Below are 25,534 nucleotides of genomic sequence, written 5' to 3'. Positions count from 1 at the left end.
GTAGGCTTGGCTTTGTGGCTAAAGCAGACTATTCCTAATGCTTACTTGATTGTGGGGAAACCACCTCCAAAAAAAGAGTAACTGCTCATTCTACTAGGTCTGTATCTACTACTTAGGCCTTTAAAAATGATGCCTCCTTGGAACAGATTTGCAAGGCTGCAACTTGGTCCATACCTTTTCCATATTTTACCATTTTGAAATTATGGACAACTATGGACTCTCATCATCCCGAAAGAAAGACAAATTTATTTAAGTAAAAATTGTATTTTTATCTACTTTTAAATAATGAATCGCTTAAAACTCAGTCAATACTGAGATTGGCCCTTCTCTTGACAAATGGTTCAAATGTGTCATTTCATTTCGACAAGCCCTTATAAAGCTGATCTAACTAGATCTCTCACTCCCTTTGAAAAGTTATTCAATAACCCCTGTATGACCATAGCACATTTTTCTCTTACATATAAACTTCTACAGGGGTCTTACTCTGATACTATTACTACTTATGTATCTAAATGGATGAAGGTATTTAATACTACTTTTACTACCTCACAATGATGTAAAACATTTAAATATTTTTAAAAATCCTCTATATCCTTCACAATAGTCAAACAAAACTGTAAAATTCTCTCCAGGTGGTATCTTTCCCCAACCAGGTTACACTGTATATTCTCTAGAGCATCCCCATGTGCTGGAGGCAATATAGAGAAGAGGTCTTTCTGTCTCACATATGGTGGTCATGTCCTTCTATAGACTTTTACTTGGAAACGATTGCTAAATGTATCAACAATATTCTGGGGACATCCCTTTAGCACAATAATTCTTCTTAACCACCTTCCTATAATTCGCTGTGCACAGATTTTTCAGTGTATGATCAACTGTGCTAAAAGTTTAATACCCAGGTCCTGGAAAAAAGTACTGGTTCCAATGTTTTATCAATAGGTCCAGGTGGTAAATTATGTCTTATCTTTAGATAAAATCTACTATAGCTACACAGGGAAATCAGAGTATTTTCTGAATGTCATATTCCGTTTTTTTTTTATTTCAAATTACTGTTCTGTGTTTGAAAAACATATCAGAGGTTATGTAATCTAATAATATACACATATTTACTGTAAATTTGCTAAACATCACTATAGTATTAGATGATACTTCTACCGTGAGCTTTTTTCCTCCTTTATCTTTTCTTTCTCTTCTTTTATCTTTATGTCCCTTCTTCTTGTAGGTATTATTTATGATTGTTTATTGCAATGATACTTGCATATATTTTCTTTCTAAAGACAGGGAGAGTCCACAACTTCATTCCTTACTGTTGGGATTACAACACCTGGCCACCAGGAGGAGGCAAAGACACCCCAGCCAAAGGCTTAAATAACCCTCCCACTTCCCCCATCCCCCCAGTCATTCTTTGCCTTTTTTCACTAGAGGAGGATGAGTTACACTGTTCTCCCTTTATTTTCTCAGGTCCCTGTCAGAAATTCCAGAGGAAGTGTCAAACCATGAAAGGCTGGTCTGTTCCACAGCAAGATCGATCCTGGGGATAGTCCCTAGTAGTGCTAATTATTCCTCTAAAGACTGCAGGACTCAGTTTGATCACTGTGTGACACATGACCCTCTATGGGATCACGGGTTATCAATTCTCCTTATGTATGGAATTGTGTGGGCGCAGTTGGGGCTTATGTGATGCTTTACATGGGAGCACTTGTGAAGGGTACCGGGTATTTTTTGGCTCAGGCTGTATTGGACTTTGGAAGTCAAAGTGTTTTACTTTCGGTTTTGACTGTTGCGCCGTTCATTTTTAGTGCACATTTTTCTAGTTAGCAGGGGCGGCTCCTTTTGCGTACCACGTGATTGGGTGCGCTTTCCTTCCGAAATTCACTTGCGATCCGGTCTCCATCAGGCTGATTTTTTTATCGTCGGGGAATCCATAAGGGTCTTTACTAAGACACTAGGAGGTGGTGAGTGTCCCAGCTATTGGTGTGGGAATAAAGGTGTCACACATTCTAGGATTTTTCTCTCATTGTGTGGGGATATATCCAAAGCGATGGAGGACTCTGATATTAACCCTCTAGGGGGTTCTATAGCGTCAGTGCCTATTTTGAATAATTGCCTGTACTGTGAGGAGACCATAGTATGCCCCCCTGCACAACTTTGTTCCAATTGTCTAGGTGATGTTCTTTAAATCAAAAAAGGGTCCAAGAATGGTAGCCCTTCTAATAAGTTTAGTGCCTCTAATCCGTCTACCTCTAAGGACTCAGTTGTCCAGGATATGTCTAGCCTTACTCCTAAACCTGTTTTTAAACCTCTTTCACATGCGGTTCCCCGCAAAATTCCTAATTCTCCTACAGGAGGGCGATTTTTCCCTGCGGACTTTACTACGCAGTTAGCCTGCTTTGTCCGTGGCCTTAAGTGCCTTGCCTGTCTCTGGAAAACAGAAGAGAAAGGCTAAACATAACTCTACAAACCTAGATTTATTCTAATTTTCAATCTGACTTGGCTAGTATGTCCCAGCTTTCTGAGGATGAATTAACCTCTGTAGCCTCTGAGGGCGAGCTGTTGGAGTCAGAAATCTCTGATGTTAAGACAGTTCCTTCTGAGGATCCCTCTTTTAGATTTTAAGATTGAACATCTGCGCTTCCTTCTAAAGGAAGTCTTATCTACCCTAGAGGTTCCTGAAGCAAAGCTTCCAGAGGAACCAAAAATTCAGAAACTAGATAGTTTATGAGGCTAAGAAGGCTCCACAGACCTTCCCGATCCATGTTCGCATGGCAAAGATTATTTCTTCTGAATGGGAGATGATTGGAACTCCATTCTCCCCTTCTTCTACTTTTTAAGAAATTATTCCCAGTTCCTGAGGCTCATCTGGAATTGTGGGGTTCCATTCCTAAGGTGGATGGAGCCATTTCTACACTCACCAAGCGCACTACTATTCCCCTGGAGGATAGCTCTTCTTTCAGGGAACCTATGGATAATAAATTGGAGAGTGATTTAAGGAAGATGTTTCAACACATGGGATATCTTTTTCAGCCTGCAGCCGGGATTGTCGTGTTTGCAGGGGCAGCTACCTATTGGGCTGACTCTCTATCTGAGCTTATTGAAGGAGGAGATTCAGGATATAATTAAGGCTCTGGGAATTGCAAATTCTTTTATCTGTGATGCAAACATGCAGATTATTCTACTGAAAGACAAGGATACTTGGAAACCTCCCCAGACTTAGAACAAATCCAAACAGACTAAGAAACCTACATATAACAAATCTGCATGAAGGGACGGCCCCTGATCTGGGATCAGATCGAGTAGGAGGCAGACTTTCTTTTTTCTCAAATGCCTGGTTTCAGGACGTACAGGATCCATGGGTGTTAGATAGGGTTCAAATCTCATCCTCCTAGGGGCAGTTTCCTCCTCTCCAGGATATCTTCAAGACCAGAGGAGAGGACAGCATTTTTAGATTGCGTCCGGAATCTATCTTCCCTGGGAATAATAGTCCTGGTTCCCATCTCGGAAAGAGGACTAAGGTTCTACTCCAACCTTTTGTGGTCTCCCAGAAGGAGGGAACATTCAGACCAATTTGAGACTTAAAATATCTCAACACATTTCTTAAGGTCCCTTCCTTCAAGATAGAAACCATCAGATCGATTTTCCCTCTAATTACAGGAGGGACAATTCATGACTACAATAGACCTGAAGGACGCCCGATTCATCAGTATCATTTTCGGTTCCTGAGATTTGCGTTTCAGGATCAGCATTTCCAATTCATAGCTCTGCCGTTTGGTTTAGCTACTGCTCCAAGGATATTCACAAAGGTTCTGGGTGCTCTTCTAGCCGTAGCCAGATCACAGGGTATTGCGGTAGCCCCTTACCTGGACGATATCTTGGTTCAGGCTCCAACTTTTCCTTTGGCAGAAGCACATTCGCAAACTCTTCTGAATCTGCTTCGGTCACATGGATGCAAGATAAACTTAGAGAAGAGTTCTCTGGTTCCCAGTACCAGGGTGGTTTTTCTGGGCACGGTCATAGACTCTGTCCGCATTAAAATTTTCCGAATGGATCAAAGAGGGGCCAAGCTAATGGCGAGTTGTCTCTCGCTCCAGACCTCTCTAAGAACTGAACTTCATTGGCCCGATGCATGGAAGTAATTGGATTTATGGTGTTGTAACAGGTGTGTGAAAGTTTATTAGTAACGCTGCTTTCAACAGGTCTATTGTGAGAATAATTCATGAATAGATTTTCCAATATATAAAAAGTATGGTTACCAAATAAAAACTTGAGTGAGTGTTTCATTTTTAAATATATGTAATAACTCATGGCTAAGGGTTTTACATATATTTTATTATGATTTTAATATACTAGTCAGTTGTCATGAAAATATGTAGAACTATTTACCCCTGGCAGCATATGGTAGTTCAAATTTAGTCAGACATGACTTTAAAAATAACAAATACCTTCATTGCAATGAATAAACAAAATAAGCAACTAAAGCTTAGAAAATATGAACTGGGAAAAATAAATACTCAGCTTACCGAGATTTAAGTAACAAGCAGAGGAATATTGAAGAAAAAGCTCACAGTCAGAGAGGCACAATCCTTTGCTTGGGAGAGAGAGCACTAAGCAGAGACGCTGCAGCAGCTGCTGGAAGCAGGGTGTGTGAGACACAGCTGATGAGGCTTGTAGGAGAGAGAGCACAAGGCAGAGACGCTGCAGCAGAGGCTGAGAACAGCTTGTGAGAGACACAGTGGATGCGGCACGTGGGAGTGACGTCACCCGGTAGTCAGCTGGAACTGAAAGTCCACTACAGAGCAGGTGAGAGTAGCAGGGCTCCGGGTCCAGGGAGAGAGAGAAGTAGGCAAATTTCCCCAGAATCCACAGGAGAGAAACTAGCTTCACAGGTGCAAAAGGGATTAGCTCACAGGAAGTTAATCCAGGCTGGATACATCAATACCAAGCATTGGTGTGATGTAGCCAGTGTAATTTATATGCACCTGAGGTAACCGCCCCTTAAAGGGGTATAATGTTACAGGACCCCCCCCTTAAGAGCAACCACTCCGTGGATCAAGGTCTAGGACGATCCGGGAATCTTCTGTGGAAAAGAGAGACCAACCTGGGAGCGGAGAGATTAACCGAAGGTTCCCAAGAATCCTCCTCAGAAGGGTACCCCTTCCAATGTACCAGGTACTGAAGACGACCAGAAACCTTCCTGTAGTCAAGGATGGCAGCAACCTCATATTCCACATCCGGAGCTATAGGCAACACAGGAACAGAAGGGTCCAAAGGATTCCGAAGTGAACTGTAGGGTTTGAGGAGTGAGACGTGAAACGTGGGGTGTACTTTAAGAGAGGGGGGCAATTGGAGAGTAACAGCATTCTCATTCACTATTTTAATGATGGGGAAAGGACCAATAAAAAGTTTATGAAACTTCTTGCTGGGCACGGAGATCCGTAAGTTCCTCATAGAGAGCCAAACAAGATCCCCAAGAACATATGAAGGAGGAGGACGATGTCTGAGGTCGTAGTATTTCTTTTGCCTCTGTTGGGCAATTTTTATAGCGTCATAAAGTTGAGAGAATGTTTCAAGCATAGTGTTAGTAAGATCATCAATGACTGGGCAGTCAGTGATGATTTCGGGGTGTAGATGAAAGCTCGGATGGTAGCCATAATTAGCAAAGAAAGGAGTAGCTTTTATTGTTGAATGGTAAGTATTATTATGTGCGAATTCCGCTAGGGGAAGTAATTTTGTCCAGTTATTTTGTTGTTGGTTGGTGTAACATCTTATATATTCCTCCAACCAATGGTTTGTACGCTCCGTTTGTCCATTGGTTTGGGGATGGAATGCGGTAGAAAGCCGTTGTTCAATGTTAAGGGATGAACATAACTGTTTCCAAACCTTAGAGGTAAATTGTGAACCTCTGTCTGATGTTATAGTGTTCGGTAAGCCGTGTAGGCAGATGACATGTTTTATAAGGATATTTACAGTTTCCAGTGCGGTTGGCAAATTATAATAAGGCACAAAGTGCCATTTTAGTGAAGAGATCAACAATAACGATTATTGTGTTATTCTTTTCAGATACAGGTAGATCAACAATATAATCTATAGCAATGTCTTTCCACGGTCTGTCTGGAACTGGTAGGGAGAGAAGAAACCCTGTGGGTTTATTCCTATCGGTTTTACAGGTTGTGCAAACTGAACATGATTTTATGTAGTTTCTTATTTCTGTGTTTATGTGAGGCCACCAGTAGGATCTTGTAACTAAGTCATAAGTTTTGTTCATACCAGGGTGACCTGAAAGGGGAGATTCATGACAAGAGGAGAGAACTTGTTCCCTTAGTGAAGGGGGTACATAGTTTTGTGTCATGGTAGTATAACCCATTCTCTCCTTGTGTTAAGTTGTATAGCACTTTAGTAGTATCAGTTAGTTGCTTCTCTTTTAATTCAGTGGTTGATATGGCTAAAGTCCCCACTATGTTATCTAATGGAACTAGGGGTTTACACATCTGAATCTTAGGAGGAGGAGAAGGAAGCCTAGAAAGTATGTCGGCCTTGGTATTCTTTAAAGCCGATCTATAGGTTATGATGTAATTAAATCTTGAGAAAAATAAACTCCACCTCACTTGTCTAGATGTTAACGTGCAAGATGTTTTTAGGTACTCTAAGTTGCGATGATCAGTGAAAATAATTATAGGCTCTATTGTACCTTCTAAAAGGTGTCTCCAAGTTTCAAGAGAGCTTTTAACAGCCAAGAGCTCTTTTTCACCGATATGGTAATTTATTTCAGAGGTTGTTAACACTCTTGAATAATATGCTACAGGGTGTGTCCTATTTGTTTTGGGATTCTTTTGGGACAATACAGCTCCTATAGCGTAGAATGAGGCATCAACCTCTAGTATGTACTGTTTTTGTGGATCAGGGTATGCTAGAATAGGTGCTGTAGTAAAGGATTTTTTTAAAACATTGAAGGAGTGATTTGCGTCTTTGTTCCATTCAAAAGGAACATTGGCTTTTGTCAAGTTAGTTAGGGGTTTAACTATTGCTGAAAAGTTTTTAATACATTTTCTATAGAAGTTAGAAAATCCCAAAAACTTTTGTATATGTTTTCTGGTTTTTGGTATAGGCCAATCAAGAATGGTTTGGATCTTTGTTTTCTCCATATATATCCCTTTAGATGATATATGATACCCAAGGAAAGTGATTTCAGGGGAATGAAAGGTACACTTTTCAGGTTTCACATACAGGTTTTGAGCTAACAGTCTTGAGAGGACTATCCTAACATGTTTTATATGTTCTACCACTCATCCCCAGAACGCACTCTTATTAAATTATAAGCTCCTCTTAGATCAAGCTTAGTGTAAATGGATGAGCCATGTAATCTTTCGATTAATTCAGGGATGAGTGGAAGAGGATAACGATCTTTTTTTGTTATTTTATTCAATTCGCGGTAGTCAACGATTGGCCGTATGGTTTTATCTTTATTGGTTACGAAAAATATTCCTGCCCCTGCAGGGGAAGTGGAGGGTCTAATGAATCCCTTCCTGAGATTCTCATTGATATATTCTTTTAACGTATCAAGCTCAGGTTTAGAAAGTGGGAATATGTGTCCATATGGAACTTTTGACCCAGGGATTAGATCTATGGGGCAATCATACTCCCGATGGGGTGGCAAGGTTTCTGCCTCCTGTTTGTCAAATTCTTGTTTTAAATCTGAATAAACAGGAGGGATGTTAGTTTCCAAGACAGATAGAAGAGGTTGTATAGGGTAACATGTGGTGGTACAATATTGTGAATTAAATTCAAGTGTTTTTTCTGACCAATGTACGAGGGGCTGATGTTTATTCAACCAGTGTAGACCTAATACAACAGGAAAAATGGGTGAAGGAATAACGTCAAAAGAAATGAACTCTTGGTGTATGTCATGAGTAGTGACTAATAAGGTAATTGTTTGGTGTGTGATGGGTCCTGACTCTAACTGTCTTCCATCAATTAATTGTACAGAAACAGGTTTTTTCTTTGCAATAATAGGTATTTTATTTTCTTGTACAACTTTTATATCTATATAACTAGCGTAGGCTCCCGAATCCAAAACGGCCTTAAGACTGTGTCGGTTTTGTCCCCACTGTAAAGAGATAGTAATAATGAAATATGCAGGATTTTGTGCTGTTAAAGATAGTAAATGATCTGAGGTAAAATTTGTCTTACCTGATCTTTGTATCTTTAAAGAAGGACAGTCAGAAACAGAATGCTCCTTTGCGGCACAATAGAGGCAGAGTCCCAGTTCTTTTCTGCGTGACTTTTCCTCTGGGGACAGGGGTCCTCTAATGAACCCTATCTCCATGGCTTCATCCTGGCTCTTATGAGAGGGTGTATAAGTTTTAGGGGTGGTAACCTTGGTATAGGAGTCTGGGGAATATCTTTCCTGTTTCCTTTCCCTAATTCTTCTGTCTATTTTTATAGTTAAAGACATAAGTGAGTCAAGTGTTTCTGGGAGATCTAGTCTAGCAAGCTCATCCTTAATATTTTCAGACAACCCTATTCTAAATTGATTTTTTAGGGAAACCTGATTCCATTGGGAATCCCTTTGCCAAATCTTAAATTCAGAGATATATTCCTCAACAGGCCTCTTATGTTGCTTTAAGTTACGCAACTTAAAATCTGCTGTGAGTTGCCTGTTGGGGTCCTCATATAAATCTGACATGGCCTTGAAGAAATCATCAATTTCTGGGAAAAATAAATACTCAGCTTACCGAGATTTAAGTAACAAGCAGAGGAATATTGAAGAAAAAGCTCACAGTCAGAGAGGCACAATCATTTGCTTGGGAGAGAGAGCACTAAGCAGAGAGGCTGCAGCAGCTGCTGGAAGCAGGGTGTGTGAGACACAGCTGATGAGGCTTGTAGGAGAGAGAGCACAAGGCAGAGACGCTGCAGCAGAGGCTGAGAACAGCTTCTGAGAGACACAGTGGATGCGGCTCGTGGGAGTGACGTCACCCGGTAGTCAGCTGGAACTGAAAGTCCACTACAGAGCAGGTGAGAGTAGCAGGGCTCCGGATCCAGGGAGAGAGAGAAGTAGGCAAATTTCCCCAGAATCCACAGGAGAGAAACTAGCTTCACAGGTGCAAAAGGGATTAGCTCACAGGAAGTTAATCCAGGCTGGATACATCAATACCAAGCATTGGTGTGATGTAGCCAGTGTAATTTATATGCACCTGAGGTAACCGCCCCTTAAAGGGGTATAATGTTACAGGTGTCCCGTATGGCCATTTATTCCTTTTGCTCGATTTCATCTCAGACCTCTACAACTATGTATGCTGTCTCAGGCGAATGTGTTGGACAACTTGACGAGAGATTCTCTTTCTTGGTGGCTTGGGATTGTGACTACAGATGCCAGCCTCTCAGGCTGGCGAGCTGTCTGGAGTCCCAGGAGGGCTCAGGAGCTTTGGTCCCTTGAAGAATCTTCTGGAACTCAGAGCGATTCACCATGCGTTAATAGCATGGCCTCAGCTAGCTTCAAACCGATATATAAGATTTCAATCAGACAATATAACCTCAGTCACTTACATCAACCATCAGGGAGGAACAAGGAGTTCCCTGGCGATGAAGGAGGTTTCCTTAATCTTACAATGGGCGGAAGCTCACAACTGTGTTCTGTTATCCATATTCCGGAGGTGGACAACTGGGAAGCGGATTTTCTCAGCAAAGAATACTTTCATCATGGAGAATGGTCTCTCCACCCCAAGGTGTTTGCACCGATTTGTCTCAGATGGGGAACGCCAGAGATTCGATCTCATGGCTTCTCGCCTAAATGCCAAGCTCCTCAGATACGAGTCGAGATTGAGGGATCCTCAAGCAGGGATATTAGATGCGTTGGTGGTTCCATGGAGGTTCAGTCTCATATACCTCTTTCTCTTGTTAAGGATTCTATCAGCCAATCGGAATTAAGGTAGGAAAATTCTGATTGGCTGATCGGAACAGCCAATAGAATGTGAGCTCAATCTGATTGGCTGATCGGATCAGCCAATCGGATTGAACTTGATTCTGATTGGCTGATTCCATCAGCCAATCAGAATTTTCCTACCTTAATTCCGATTGGCTGAATCCTATCAGCCAATCGGAATTCGAGGGACGCCATCTTGGATGACGTCACTTAAAGGAACCGTCATTCTTCAGTTAGACATCTGAGGAAGAAGATTGATCCGCGCTGGAGGTCTTCACGATGGAGCCGTTCCTCGTCGGATGAAGATAGAAGATGCCGCTTGGATCAAGATGGTTGCCGGTCTGGATCGCCTCTTCTTCCCGGATAGGATGAAGACTTTGGAGCCTCTTCTGGACCTCTTCAGCCGCAGGATTATGGATCACTAGCCCCCGCTTGGGTTGGATGAAGATTTTGGAGCCAGGACCGATCGGTGATACCCGGCGAGGTGAAGATAAGGTAGGAAGATCTTCAGGGGCTTAGTGTTAGGTTTATTTAAGGGGGGTTTGGGTTAGATTAGGGGTATGTGGGTGGTGGGTTGTAATGTTGGGGGGGGGTATTGTATGTTTTTTTTACAGGCAAAAGAGCTGAATTCTTTGGGGCATGCCCCACAAAAGTTCCTTTTAAGGGCTGGTAAGGTAAAAGAGCTTTGAACTTTTTTAATTTAGAATAGGTTAGGGCATTTTTTTATTTTGGGGGGCTTTGTTATTTTATTAGGGGGCTTAGAGTAGGTGTAATTAGTTTAAAATTGTTGTAATATTTTTCTGATGTTTGTAAATATTTTTTTATTTTTTGTAACTTAGTTCTTTTTTATTTTTTGTACTTTAGTTAGTTTATTTCATTGTATTTATTTGTAGATATTGTATTTAATTAATTTATTGATAGTGTAGTGTTAGGTTTAATTGTAGGTAATTGTAGGTATTTTATTTAATTAATTTATTGATAGTGTAGTGTTAGGTTTAATTGTAACTTAGGTTAGGATTTATTTTACAGGTAATTTTGTAATTATTTTAACTATTTTAGCTATTAAATAGTTCTTAACTATTTAATAGCTATTGTACCTGGTTAAAATAAATACAAAGTTACCTGTAAAATAAATATAAATCCTAAAATAGCTATAATATAATTTATATTGTAGCTATATTAGGGTTTATTTTACAGGTAAGTATTTAGCTTTAAATAGGAATAATTTATTTAATAAGAGTTAATTTATTTTGTTAGATTTAAATTATATGTTAGTGTTAGGGTTAGACTTAGCTTTAGGGGTTAATCCATTTATTACAGTAGCGGCGAGATTCGGTCGGCAGATTAGGGGTTAATAATTGAAGTTAGGTGTCGGTGATGTTAGGGAGGGCAGATTAGGGGTTAATACTATTTATTATAGGGTTATTGAGGCGGGAGTGAGGCGGATTAGGGGTTAATAACTTTATTATAGTAGCGGTGCGGTCCGCTCGGCAGATTAGGGGTTAATAAGTGTAGGCAGGTGGAGGCGACGTTGAGGGGGGCAGATTAGGGGTTAATAAATATAATATAAGGGTCGGCGGTGTTAGGGGCAGCAGATTAGGGGTACATAGCTATAATGTAAGTGGCGGTGGTGTACGGAGCGGCAGATTAGGGGTTAATAATAATATGCAGGGGTCAGCGATATCGGGGGCGGCAGAATAGGGGTTAATAAGTGTAAGGTTAGGGGTGTTTAGACTCGGGGTACATGTTAGAGTGTTAGGTGCAGACGTAGGAAGTGTTTCCCCATAGAAAACAATGGGGCTGCGTTAGGAGCTGAACGCGGCTTTTTTGCAGGTGTTAGGTTTTTTTTCAGCTCAAATGGCCCCATTGTTTTCTATGGGGGAATCGTGCACGAGCACGTTTTTGAAGCTGGCCGCGTCCGTAAGCACCGCTGGTATCTAGAGTTGCAGTGGCATTAAATTATGCTCTACGCACTAACGCACTGAAAACCCAGCCATTCTGTGAACTCTAACTACCAGCGGTATTTAAAAGGTGCGTGGGAAAAAAAGCACGCGTAGCTAACGCACCCCTTTGGCTGCAGAACTCTAAATCTAGGCGTTAGGCTTTCCACTGTTGTAATATGAGTGGGAGGGGCCTATTTTGCCGGTTTTTTTGCACAACAAAAATTACAGACACAGACATCCAGCTTCTTCCTGCATGATCCAGGACTTCTCTGGAGGGCTCAAAAGGCTTCAAAGTCGTTTTTGAGGGAGGTAAAAAGCCACAGTAGAGCTGTGGCAGTTGTTGTGACTGTTTAAAAAAAAACAAACATTTTTGTCTTTTATTATTCCGTTTTGGGTATTAAGGGGTTAATCATCCATTTGCAAGTGGGTGCAATGCTCTGCTATCTTGTTACATACACTGTAAAAATTTTGTTAGTGTAACTGCCTTTTTTCACTGTTATTTCAAATTTTGACAAAATTTGTGTTTCTTAAAGGTGCAGTAACGTTTTTTATATTGCTTGTAAACTTGTTTAAAGTGTTTTCCAAGCTTGCTAGTCTCATTGTTAGTCTGTTTAAACATGTCTGAGACAGAGGAAACTACTTGTTCATTATGTTTGAAAGCCATGGTGGAGCCCCATAGGAGAATGTGTACTAAATGTATTGATTTCACCTTAAACAGTAAAGATCAGTCTTTAACTATAAAAGAAATATCACCAGAAGATTCTGACGAGGGGGAAGTTATGCCGACTAACTCTCCCCACGTGTCAGACCCTTCGCCTCCCGCTCAGGGGATGCACGCTAATATGGCGCCAATTACATCAGGGACGCCCATAGCGATTACCTTGCAGGACATGGCTGCAATCATGAATAATACCCTGTCAGAGGTATTATCCAGGTTGCCTGAATTAAGAGGCAAGCGCGATTGCTCTGGGGTTAGGAGAAATACAGAGCGCGCAGATGCTGTAAGGGCCATGTCTGATACTGCGTCACAATATGCAGATCATGAGGACGGAGAGCTTCAGTCTGTGGGTGACATCTCTGATTCGGGAAACCTGATTCAGAGATTTCTAATTTTAAATTTAAGCTTGAGAACCTCCGTGTGTTGCTTGGGGAGGTATTAGCTGCTCTGAATGACTGTAATACAGTTGCAGTACCAGAGAAATTGTGTAGGCTGGATAAATACTATGCGGTACCGGTGTGTACTGATGTTTTCCTATACCTAAAAGGCTTACAGAAATTATTAGCAAGGAGTGGGATAGACCGGGTGTGCCTTTTTCCCCACCTCCTATATTTAGAAAAATGTTTCCAATAGACGCCACTACACGGGACTTATGGCAGACGGTCCCTAAGGTGGAGGGAGCAGTTTCTACGTTAGCAAAGCGTACTACTATCCCGGTTGAGGACAGTTGTGCTTTTTCAGATCCAATGGATAAAAAATTGGAGGGTTACCTTAAGAAAATGTTTATTCAACAAGGTTTTATTTTACAGCCCCTTGCATGCATTGTGCCTGTCGCGGCCGCGGCGGCATTCTGGTTTGAGGCCCTGGAAGAGGCCATCCATACAACTCCATTGACTGAAATTATTGACAAGCTTAGAACACTTAAGCTAGCTAACTCATTTGTTTCTGATGCCATTGTTCATTTGACTAAACTAGCTGCTAAGAATTCCGGATTCGCCATCCAAGCGCGCAGGGCGCTATGGCTTAAATCCTGGTCAGCTGACGTGACTTCGAAGTCTAAATTACTCAACATTCCTTTCAAGGGGCAGACCTTATTCGGGCCTGGCTTGAAGGAAATTATTGCTGACATTACTGGAGGTAAGGGTCACACCCTTCCTCAGGACAGGGCCAAAGCAAAGGCCAAACAGTCTAATTTTCGTGCCTTTCGAAATTTCAGGCAGGTGCAGCATCAACTTCCTCCGCTTCAAAACAAGAGGGAACTTTTGCTCAATCTAAGCAGGCCTGGAAACCTAACCAGTCCTGGAACAAAGGCAAGCAGGCCAGAAAGCCTGCTGCTGCCTCTAAGACAGCATGAAGGAACAGCCCCCTATCCGGTGACGGATCTAGTAGGGGGCAGACTTTCTCTCTTCGCCCAGGCGTGGGCAAGAGATGTTCAGGATCCCTGGGCGTTGGAGATCATATCTCAGGGATATCTTCTGGACTTCAAAGCTTCCCCTCCACAAGGGAGATTTCATCTTTCAAGGCTATCTGCAAATCAGATAAAGAAAGAGGCATTCCTACGCTGTGTGCAAGACCTCCTAGTTATGGGAGGGATCCATCCAGTTCCGCGGACGGAACAAGGACAGGGTTTTTATTTGAATCTGTTTGTGGTTCCCAAAAAAGAGGGAACCTTCAGACCAATTTTGGATCTAAAGATCTTAAACAAATTCCTCAGAGTTCCATCTTTCAAAATGGAAACTATTCGGACCATCTTACCCATGATCCAAGAAGGTCAGTACATGACCACAGTGGACTTAAAGGATGCCTACCTTCACATACCGATTCACAAAGATCATCATCGGTTTCTAAGGTTTGCCTTTCTAGACAGGCATTACCAATTTGTAGCTCTTCCCTTCGGGTTGGCTACAGCCCCGAGAATCTTTACAAAGGTTCTGGGCTCACTTCTGGCGGTTCTAAGACCACGAGGCATAGCGGTGGCTCCGTATCTAGACGACATCCTGATACAGGCGTCAAGCTTTCAAGTTGCCAAGTCTCATACAGAGATAGTTCTGGCATTTCTGAGGTTGCACGGGTGGAAAGTGAACGAGGAAAAGAGTTCTCTATCCCCACTCACAAGAGTCTCCTTCTTAGGGACTCTTATAGATTCTGTAGAAATGAAAATTTACCTGACGGAGTCCAGGTTATCAAAACTTTTAAATGCTTGCCGTGTTCTTCACTCCATTCCGCGCCCTTCGGTAGCTCAGTGTATGGAGGTAATCGGCTTAATGGTAGCGGCAATGGACATAGTGCCATTTGCGCGCCTTCATCTCAGACCGCTGCAATTATGCATGCTGAGTCAGTGGAATGGGGATTACACAGATTTGTCCCCTCTGCTAAATCTGGATAAAGAGACCAGAGATTCTCTTCTCTGGTGGATGTCTCAGGTACACCTGTCCAAGGGTATGACCTTTCGCAGGCCAGATTGGACAATTGTAACAACAGATGCCAGCCTTCTAGGTTGGGGTGCAGTCTGGAATTCCCTGAAGGCACAGGGATTGTGGACTCAGGAGGAGAAACTCCTTCCAATAAATATTCTGGAGTTAAGAGCGATATTCAATGCTCTTCTGGCTTGGCCTCAGTTAGCCACTCTGAGGTTCATCAGATTTCAGTCGGACAACATCACGACTGTGGCTTACATCAACCATCAAGGGGGAACCAGGAGTTCCCTAGCGATGTTAGAAGTCTCAAAAATAATTTGCTGGGCAGAGTACCACTCTTGCCACCTGTCAACAATCCATATCCCAGGCGTGGAGAACTGGGAGGCGGATTTTCTAAGTCGTCAGACTTTCCATACGGGGGAGTGGGAACTCCATCCGGAGGTGTTTGCTCAGTTGATTCATCGTTGGGGCAAACCAGAGTTGGATCTCATGGCGTCTCGCCAGAACGCCAAGCTTCCTTGTTACGGATCCAGGTCCAGGGACCCAGAAGCGACGCTGATAGATGCTCTAGCAGCGCCTTGGTTCTTCAACCTGGCTTATGTGTTTCCACCGTTTCCTCTGCTCCCTCGACTGATTGCCAAAATCAAACAGGAGAGAGCATCAGTGATTCTGATAGTACCTGCGTGGCCACGCAGGACTTGGTATGCAGACCTAGTGGACATGTCATCCTTTCCACCATACTCTGCCTCTAAGACAGGACCTTCTGATACAAGGTCCTTTCAATCATCCAAATCTAATTTCTCTGAGACTGACTGCATGGAGATTGAACGCTTGATTCTATCAAAGCGTGGCTTCTCCGAATCAGTCATTGATACTTTAATACAGGCACGAAAGCCTGTTACCAGGAAAATCTACCACAAGATATGGAGTAAATATCTTTATTGGTGTGAATCCAAGAATTACTCATGGAGTAAGGTTAGGATTCCTAGAATATTGTCTTTTCTCCAAGAGGGCTTTGACAAAGGATTATCAGCTAGTTCCTTAAAGGGACAGATTTCTGCTCTGTCTATTCTTTTGCACAAGCATCTGGCAGAGGTTCCAGACGTCCAGGCATTTTGCCAGGCTTTGGTTAGAATTAAGCCTGTGTTTAAACCTGTTGCTCCCCTGTGGAGTTTAAACTTGGTTCTTAAAGTTCTTCAAGGAGTTCCGTTTGAACCCCTTCATTCCATTGATATTAAACTTTTATCTTGGAAAGTTCTGTTTTTGATGGCTATTTCCTCGGCTCGGAGAGTCTCTGAGCTATCTGCCTTACAATGTGATTCTCCTTATCTGATTTTTCATGCAGATAAGGTAGTCCTGCGTACCAAACCTGGGTTTTTACCTAAGGTGGTTTCTAACAAGAATATCAATCAAGAGATTGTTGTTCCATCATTGTGTCCTAATCCTTCTTCAAAGAAGGAACGTCTTTTACATAATCTGGACGTAGTCCGTGCCTTGAAGTTTTACTTACAAGCTACTAAAGATTTTCGTCAAACATCTACCCTGTTTGTCGTTTACTCTGGACAGAGGAGAGGTCAAAAAGCTTCGGCAACCTCTCTTTCCTTTTGGCTTTGGAGCATAATACGCCTAGCCTATGAGACTGCTGGACAGCAGCCCCCTGAAAGGATTACAGCTCATTCTACTAGAGCTGTGGCTTCCACCTGGGCCTTTAGAAATGAGGCCTCTGTTGAACAGATTTGCAAGGCCGCGACTTGGTCTTCGCTTCACACTTTTTCCAAATTTTACAAATTTGATACTTTTGCTTCTTCGGAGGCTGTTTTTGGGAGAAAGGTTCTTCAGGCAGTGGTTCCTTCCGCTTAATCCTGCCTTGTCCCTCCCATCATCCGTGTACTTTAGCTTTGGTATTGGTATCCCATAAGTAATGGATGATCCGTGGACTGGATACACTTAACAAGAGAAAACATAATTTATGCTTACCTGATAAATTTATTTCTCTTGTAGTGTATCCAGTCCACGGCCCGCCCTGTCCTTTTAAGGCAGGTCTAAATTTTAATTAAACTACAGTCACCACTGCACCCTATGGTTTCTCCTTTCTCTGTTTGTTTTCGGTCGAATGACTGGATATGACAGTTAGGGGAGGAGCTATATAGCAGCTCTGCTGTGGGTGATCCTCTTGCAACTTCCTGTTGGGAAGGAGAATATCCCATAAGTAATGGATGATCCGTGGACTGGATACACTACAAGAGAAATAAATTTATCAGGTAAGCATAAATTATGTTTTCCTCCATTGCCTCTTCTCCCTCGGGTAGTGGCTTGCATTAAACAGGAACAAACTCCTGTGATTCTAATAGCTCCATCCTGGCCTTGAAGGACCTAGTTTGCAGATCTAGTGAGAATGTCATCATCTCCTCCTTGGAGGTTAGCCTTTTGGAAGGACCTTCTAATTCAAGGCCCCTTCCTACACCAAAATCTAGATTCTCTGAGGCTGACTGCGTGGAGATTGAACATTTAGTTTGTTCAAGAGAGGATTCTCTGAGACACTTTGATCCAGGCTCATAAGCCAGTTACTCGCCAGATATACCATAAGGTATGGAGGACTTATCTCCACTGGTGTGAGGAACGTAGATTCCCATGGCACAAAGTGAAGGTTGCTCGAATTCTATCCTTTCCCCAAGACGGTTTAGAGAAGGGTCTTTCTGCCAGTTCTCTGAAGGACCAGATATATCGGCCTTATCGGTGTTGTTGCACAAGAGATTGGCTGATCTTCTGGATGTAAAATCCTTTAAGGCTCTGACTAGAATCAGACCGGTCTTTAAACCTGTTGCTCCTCCTTGAAATCTCAATCTTGTTCTTCGTGTTTTGTAACAGGCTCCATTTGAGCCCATGCATTCTGTTGATATTAAATTTTCTTTTGCATGATGTAAGGAGTCCACGGATTCATCCTTACTTGTGGGATATTATCCTTCCAAACAGGAAGTGGCAAAGAGAGCACCACAGCAGAACTGTCTGTATAGCTCCCCCCTTAACTCCACCCCCCAGTCATTCTCTTTGCCGGCTCTAAGCAGGAAGGGTAAAGTGAAAGAGGTGTTAAGTCAAATAAGACAAGGACCAAACAAAATCATTTTCGTTCCTTTCGAAACTTCAAGAGTGGTCCCACTTCCTCCTCCTCTGCTGCAAAGCAAGAGGGGAACTTTGCTCAATCCAAGCCAACCTGGAGACCTAATCAGGCTTGGAACAAGGGTAAACAGGCCAAAAAGCCTGCTGCTGCCACTAAGTCAGCATGAAGGGGTAGCCCCCGATCCGGGACCGGATCTAGTAGGGGGCAGACTCTCTGTCTTTGCTCAGGCCTGGGCAAGAGACGTTCAGGATTCCTGGGCAGTAGAAATTGTAACCCAGGGATACCTTCTAGATGTCAAGGATTCTCCTCCAAGGGGGAGGTTCCATCTTTCTCAATTGTCTGTATACCCGACAAAAAGAGAGGCGTTCTTACGCTGTGTAGAAGACCTTTTTACCATGGGAGTGATCTGCCCAGTTCCAAAAGCAGAGCAGGGGCAGGGGTTCTACTCCAATCTGTTTGTGGTTCCCAAAAAAGAGGGAACTTTCAGACCAATTCTGGATCTCAAGATCCTAAACCAATTCCTAAGAGTCCCATCCTTCAAGATGGAGACCATTCGGACTATCTTACCATTGATCCAGGAGGGTCAATATATGACCACTGTGGACTTAAAGGATGCGTATCTACACATTCCTATCCACAAAGATCATCACCAGTTCTTCAGGTTTGCCTTTCTGGACAAGCATTATCAGTTTGTGGCTCTTCCTTTCGGGTTGGCCACGGCTCCACGAATCTTCACAAAGGTGCTAGGGTCTCTTCTGGCGGTTCCAAGGCCACGGGGCATAGCAGTGGCGCCTTATCTAGACGACATTCTAATTCAAGCGTCGATTTTCCAACTAGCCAAATCTCATACGGACTTAGTGTTGGGTGAGATTTGGCTAGGTGAACGTAAAAGGTGAACGTAACAAAGAGTTCTCTTTCCCCCCTCACAAGAGTTTCATTTCTAGGGACTCTGATAGACTCAGTGGACATGAAAATATTTCTGACGGACGTCAGGAAATCAAGGATTTTGTCCACCTGCCGAGGTCTTCACTCCATTCCTCTGCCGTCAGTGGCTCAGTGTATGGAGGTAATCGGTCTAATGGTAGCGGCAATGGACATAGTTCCATTTGCTCGCTTGCATCTCAGACCACTGCAACTTTGCATGCTCAATCAGTGGAATGGGGATTGTGCGGATTTATCTCCTCAGATAAATCTAGATCAAGAGACCAGAGACTCTCTTCTTTGGTGGTTGTCACAGGATCATCTGTCCCAGGGAATGTGTTTCCGCAGGCCAGAATGGGTTATAGTGACGACAGATGCCAGCCTTCTGGGCTGGGGTGCAGTCTGGAATTCCCTGAAAGCACAGGGTTTGTGGACTCGGGAGGAGGCTCTCCTACCGATAAATATTCTGGAATTAAGAGCAATATTCAATGCTCTCTAGGCATGGCCTCAGCTGGCTTCGGCCAGATTCATCAGGTTTCGGACAACATCACGACTGTGGCTTATATCAATCATCAGGGCAGAACAAAGAGTTCCTTAGCAATGTTAGAGGTCTCAAGGATAATCCGATGGGCAGAGGCTCACTCTTGCCATCTGTCAGCGATCTATATCCCAGGTGTAGAGAACTGGGAGACAGATTTTCTAAGTCGTCAGACTTTTCATCCGGGGGAGTGGGAACTCCATCCGGAGGTGTTTGCTCAACTGGTTCGGCTATGGGGCACACCAGAATTGGATCTGATGGCGTCTCGTCAGAACGCCAAACTTCCTTGTTACGGTTCCAGGTCAAGGGATCCTCAGGCTGTACTGATAGATGCTCTAGCAGTACCCTGGTCATTCAACCTGGCTTATGTGTTTCCACCTTTCCCTCTCCTTCCACGTCTGATTGCCAGAATCAAACAGGAGAGAGCATCAGTGATTTAGTGCCTGCGTGGCCAAGCAAGACTTGGTATGCAGACCTGGTGGGCATGTCATCTCTTCCACCATGGTCGCTGCCTCTGAGACAGGACCTTCTGATTCAAGGTCCATTCAAGCATCCAAATCTAATTTCTCTGCAACTGACTGCTTGGAGATTGAACGCTTGATTCTATCAAAGCGGGGTTTCTCTGAGTCGGTCATAAAAACCTTGATTCAGGCTCGAAAGCCTGTTACCAGGAAAATCTATCATAAGATATGGCGTAAATATCTTTTTTAGTGCAAATCCAAAGGCGTCTCCTGGAGTAAAATCAGGATTCCTAGGATTTTGTCTTTTCTCCAAGAGGGATTGGAGAAAGGATTGTCAGCTAGTTCCCTAAAAGGACAGATTTCTGCTCTGTCTATTTTGTTACATAAGCGTCTGGCAGATGTTCCAGACGTTCTGGCTTTTTGTCAGGCTTTAGCTAGAATTAAGCCTGTGTTAAAACCTGTTGCTCCGCCATGGAGTCTAAATTTGGTTCTTAGAGTTCTTCAGGGGGTTCTGTTTGAACCCATGCATTCCATAGATATTAAGCTTTTATCTTGGAAAGTTTTGTTCCTAGTTGCTATCTCTTCAGCTCGAAGAGTTTCTGAACTATCTGCATTACAATGTGACTCACCTTATCTTGTGTTCCATGCTGATAAGGTGGTTTTGCGTACCAAGCCTGGGTTCCTACCTAAGGTTGTTACTAACAGGAATATCAATCAGGAAATTGTTGTTCCTTCTTTGTGTCCTAATCCTTCTTGTAAGAAGGAACATCTGTTGCACAACTTGGACGTGGTTCGTGCTTTGATATTTTATTTGCAGGCAACCAAAGATTTTCGTCAAACATCTTCTTTGTTCGTTGTCTATTCTGGAAAGCATAGGGGTCAAAAGGCTACGGCTACCTCTCTTTCCTTTTGGCTTAAAAGCATCATCCGTTTGGCTTATGAGACTGCTGGACAGCATCTTCCTGAAAGGATTACAGCTCATTCTACTAGAGTGGTAGCTTCCACATGGGCTTTTAAAAATGATGCTTCTGTTGAACAGATTTGTAAGGCTGCGACTTGGTCTTCGCTCCATACCTTTTCAAAATTTTACAAATTTTGATACTTTTGCCTCTTCTGAGGCTATTTTTGGGAGAAAGGTTTTGCAAGCAGTGGTGCCTTCCGTTTAGGTTCCTGTCTTGTCCCTCCCTTCATCCGTGTCCTAAAGCTTTGGTATTGGTATCCCACAAGTAAGGATGAATCCGTGGACTCGGTACATCATGCAAAAGAAAACAAAATTTATGCTTACCTGATAAATTTCTTTCTTTTGCGATGTACCGAGTCCACGGCCCGCCCTGTCTATTCAAGACAGATGGTATTTTTTCTTCAAAACTTCAGTCACCTCTGCACCTTATAGTTTCTCCTTTTTCTTCCTTGGCCTTCGGTCGAATGACTGGGGGGTGGAGTTAAGGGGGGAGCTATATAGACAGCTCTGCTGTGGTGCTCTCTTTGCCACTTCCTGTTAGGAAGGATAATATCCCACAAGTAAGGATGAATCCGTGGTACATCGCAAAAGAAAGAAATTTATCAGGTAAGCATACATTTTGTTATTATCTTGGAAGGTTTCGTTTTTGTTAGCCATTGCCTCAGCTCGCAGAGTCTCTGAGATTTCAGCCTTACAGTGTGATTCCCCTTACCTTGTCTTTCATGCTGTCAAGGCAGTCTTGCGTACAAGGTTAGGTTTCCTTCCTAAGGTTGTGTTCGACCAAAACGTCAAGATTGTGGTTACTTCCCTGTATCCAAATCCTTCCTCTGCTAAGGAAAGGTTACTCTATAATTTGGATGTGTTTCGTGCCTTGAAGTTTTACCTTCAGGCTACTAAGGAGTTCAGACAATCTTCATTCTTGCTTGTTCTGTATACAGGTAAGTGCAGGGGTCAGAAGGCCACCGCAACTTCCTTGTCTTTTTGGTTAAGGAGTATCATCCATTTGGCTTACAAGATAGAGGGTCAACAGCCTCATGAGAGGATAACGGCTCATTCCACTAGGGTGGTTGCCTCTTCCTGGGCTTTTAAGAACAAAGCCTCTATGGATCAGATTTGTAAGGCGGCTACTTGGTCCTTCTTACACACTTTTTCAAGGTTCTACAAGTTTGACGGGTTTGCTTCCGCTGAAGCAGCTTTTGGGAGAAAGGTTTTGCAGGTGGTGGTGCCTCAGATTAGGGCCTGCCTCTTTTCTTTAGTTCCCTCCAGTTAATTCACTCAGTGTCCTCTGGAACTTGGGTATTGTTTCCCAACAGTAAGGAATGAAGTTGTGGACTCTCCCTGCCTTTGGAAAGAAAACAAAATGTATGCTTACTAGATAAATTCCTTTCTTTCCTGGCATGGAGAGTCCACAACCCCGCCTGTGTGAATATTTTGTTTGGGTGGCCCCAATTTTTAATTTTTTCTGGCACCTTTATACCATGATGTTTCGCCTGCTTTTCCTCGTGCCCTCGACCGAATGACTGGGGGGATAGGGGAAGTGGGAGGGATATTTAAGCCTTTGGCTGGGGTGTCTTTTGCCTCCTCCTGGTGGCCAGGTGTTGTAATCCCCCTGTATCATGTGACAGCTATCAGCGGATCACAGACGCATGAATTCTAGCACATGCTCAATAGGAGCTCAGTAGAAGTTGGTTCCTCAGAAAGTGTGCATATAAAAAGAGTGTGCACAATTTAATAATGGAAGTAAATGGGGGGAAAAATGTTTTGATTGCATCCTCTGCCTGAATCATGAGACTTTAATTTTGGCTTTAATATCTCCATGTCTAAGTTTTACTTGCTGTTAGTTTCAAAATAAAAATAGACAGCTTTATCTTACCCTTTTTCATCTGTGACAGTTTTACTGATATAAATGTCACTCACAATGTCTTATTTTATTTAATGCAATATTAATTTATTTAATACATTGATGTTTTTTTAGCTACATTCCCTTTTCTCTGTGCCCAGATTATAATATATGCTATATGTTGTTTGCACCTTTCTTTTAGTATAATTTAATGAACCTTTAAAGGGACATGAAAGCCAAAAATGAGCATGCAATTTAAAAAAAAAATACTTCTATCAAATTGTCTTCGTCCCATGGTATTCTTTGTTGAAGAGATATCTATGTAGGTGTGTGGAGCACTGCATGGCAGGAAATAGTACTGCTATCTAGTGATCTTGCAAATGGTTAAAGGGACACTGAAACCAAATTTCTTCTTTCGTGATTCAGATAGAGCAGGCAATTTTAAGCAACTTTCAAATTTACTCATATTATCTAATTTTCTTCATTCTCTTGGTATGTTTATTTGAAAAGCAAGAATGTAAGTTTAGATGCCGGCCCATTTTTGGTGAACAACCTGGGTTGTCCTTGCTGATTGGACAGCACCATTAAACAAGTGCTGTCCAGGGTTCAAAACCAAAAATTGTCTGGCTCCTTAGCTTAGATGCCTTCCTTTTCAAATAAAGATAGCAAGAGAACAAAGAAAAATTGATAATAGGAGTAAATTAGAAAGTTGCTTAAAATTGCATGCTCTGGGGCCCATTTATCAAGCTCCGAACGGAGCTTGTGGGCCCGTATTTTTGGCGAGTCTTCAGACTCTTCTAAAGACCGCTGCTCCATAACCCTGTCCGCCTGTTTTGATGAGGCGGACAGGAATCGCCGGAAATCAACCCGATCGAGTACGATTGGGTTGATTGACACCTCCCTGCTGGCGGCTGATTGGCCGCGAGTCAGCAGAGGGCGGCGTTGCACCAGCAGCTCTTGTGAGCTGCTAGTGCAATGTTAAATGCGGAGAGCGTATTGCTCTCCGCATTCAGAGAGGTCTTGCGGACCTGATCCGCAAGACCTTTGATAAATAGGCCCCCAATCTGAATCACAAAAGGAAAAATTTGGGTTCAGTGTCCCTTTAACATTCTTGAAAAACTGCTGCCATATAGTGCTCCAGACATGTGCACGCTCTTGAGCTTATGTCCCCGATTTTCAACGAAAGTTGAGAACAAATAAAATGTAATAATAGTAAAAAAAAAGTAAATTAGAAAGTTGTTTAAAATCTGTGCTCTGAATCGTGGTAGAATAATTTTGGTGTTTAAAACCCTTTTATAAGAATAAACTACTACTTAGATTTTTGAAATGTAATTATTCCTATTAATATTCCACTTCCATTTTTTTTAGATGAATACAACAAATGACGGTGACTATGTGTTTGGCAGTGGGTCTGCAAACTACATGGAATTTACTCAGATAGTGAAGTGGAATGGAAAAAAGTAAGTTGAATGACCACCACTGTGTTTATTGTATGGTTCATATTCCTTTTTGTTTGTTTGTTTGTTTGCTTTGTTGTGTTTTCTTCTACTAGATACGACGAGTCCACGGATTCATCCTTGTGGGATATTATCCTCCTGCTAACAGGAAGTGGCAAAGAGCACCACAGCATTGCTGTCTATATAGCTCCTCCCTTGACTCCACCCCCCAGTCATTCTCATTGCTTATACTAGTAATAGGAAGAGGTAAAGTGAAAAAGGTGTTAAAATGATAGTTTTTATTTTCTTCAAGCAAGACTTTTTTTATTTTAAATGGTACCGGTGAGTGCTATTTTTCCTCAGGCAGCAGATAGATGAAGATTTCTGCCTGGAGGCTGATGATCTTAGCAATTGTCACTAAGATTCAGAGAAGTTCCCACAGAATGGCTGAGGACTACTTGAGAAACTTCAGTGTGGGGAACGTTTTTCATGCTACAAGCATTGAGGTATGTTCAGTCATTTTTTTCTGGAGAGACTGTGGTATTTCAGAACTGGCTGACATAGTTCCCATAAGGGAAGGGGTAAACAGTAATCCTACATGTAATAGAAGGGGTATTACTGGGACCTGTATATTTTGGGCTCAAAATTGGTTGACACTGGTAACATAATGTTTTGTTGGCAAAACGGTTTATGCTTAGGGGCAACATAACGTTTTTATGAGTAAACGTTTTCTGTTTGATGGCACTGGAGGGTTTCACATGGCTTACAATATTAGGTTGGGAATATGAAAAACCCACATGGCTAGTTTTTAGACCGCTTTACAGCGGTTTTTACTAGGCAGAGAGACATCGCTATAGATGGGCGGGGCCTAATTTCACGCCTCAGATGCGCAGTTGAAATTCATTTGAAAGCAGCAAGCTCCAGCTCCAGTGGACCTAAGCTGAAGATTTAGCCTAAACAAAGGGATAGTGTGAATTTTCAGACCCCTGAGGGCAGGTAGGCGCCACAGCAGAGCTGTGGCGAGGTGCAGGGGGTTGCTATCTTATTTTTCATAATGTTTTTTGAGTAACGTTTTTTTCCATAGAGGGTTAAGTATACCTTACTTGTGGTGCAATCTTAACTGGCATGATAAGACACATATAAGATAAAAGTGTGATAATTATAACATTTTAAAGCAGTTTTGGAAAAATTGTACGCTTTTTTACTCTTAAAGGCGCAGTACCGTTTTTCAGATTGTTGTTTTTTTCACTAAATAAAGGGTTTTC

The 25,534-nt window shown here is 42.5% G+C and overlaps 1 protein-coding gene across 1 annotated transcript in view; it reads left to right on the top strand.

The window, feature by feature from the left end:
• Positions 1-25,534, top strand: part of SCARB2 (scavenger receptor class B member 2) — a 365,930-nt gene that overhangs the window by 208,722 nt on the left and 131,674 nt on the right. Inside the window, exon 5 of the mRNA XM_053703403.1 lies at positions 24,202-24,293. Coding sequence (XP_053559378.1) covers positions 24,202-24,293 — 92 coding nt within the window. The remainder of the gene's footprint in view (positions 1-24,201; positions 24,294-25,534) is intronic.

The sequence above is a fragment of the Bombina bombina genome, chromosome 2 (genome assembly GCF_027579735.1).
Source record: "Bombina bombina isolate aBomBom1 chromosome 2, aBomBom1.pri, whole genome shotgun sequence".
Classification (NCBI taxonomy): Eukaryota; Metazoa; Chordata; class Amphibia; order Anura; family Bombinatoridae; genus Bombina; species Bombina bombina.
This window is presented reverse-complemented; position numbering and strand designations above follow the sequence as displayed.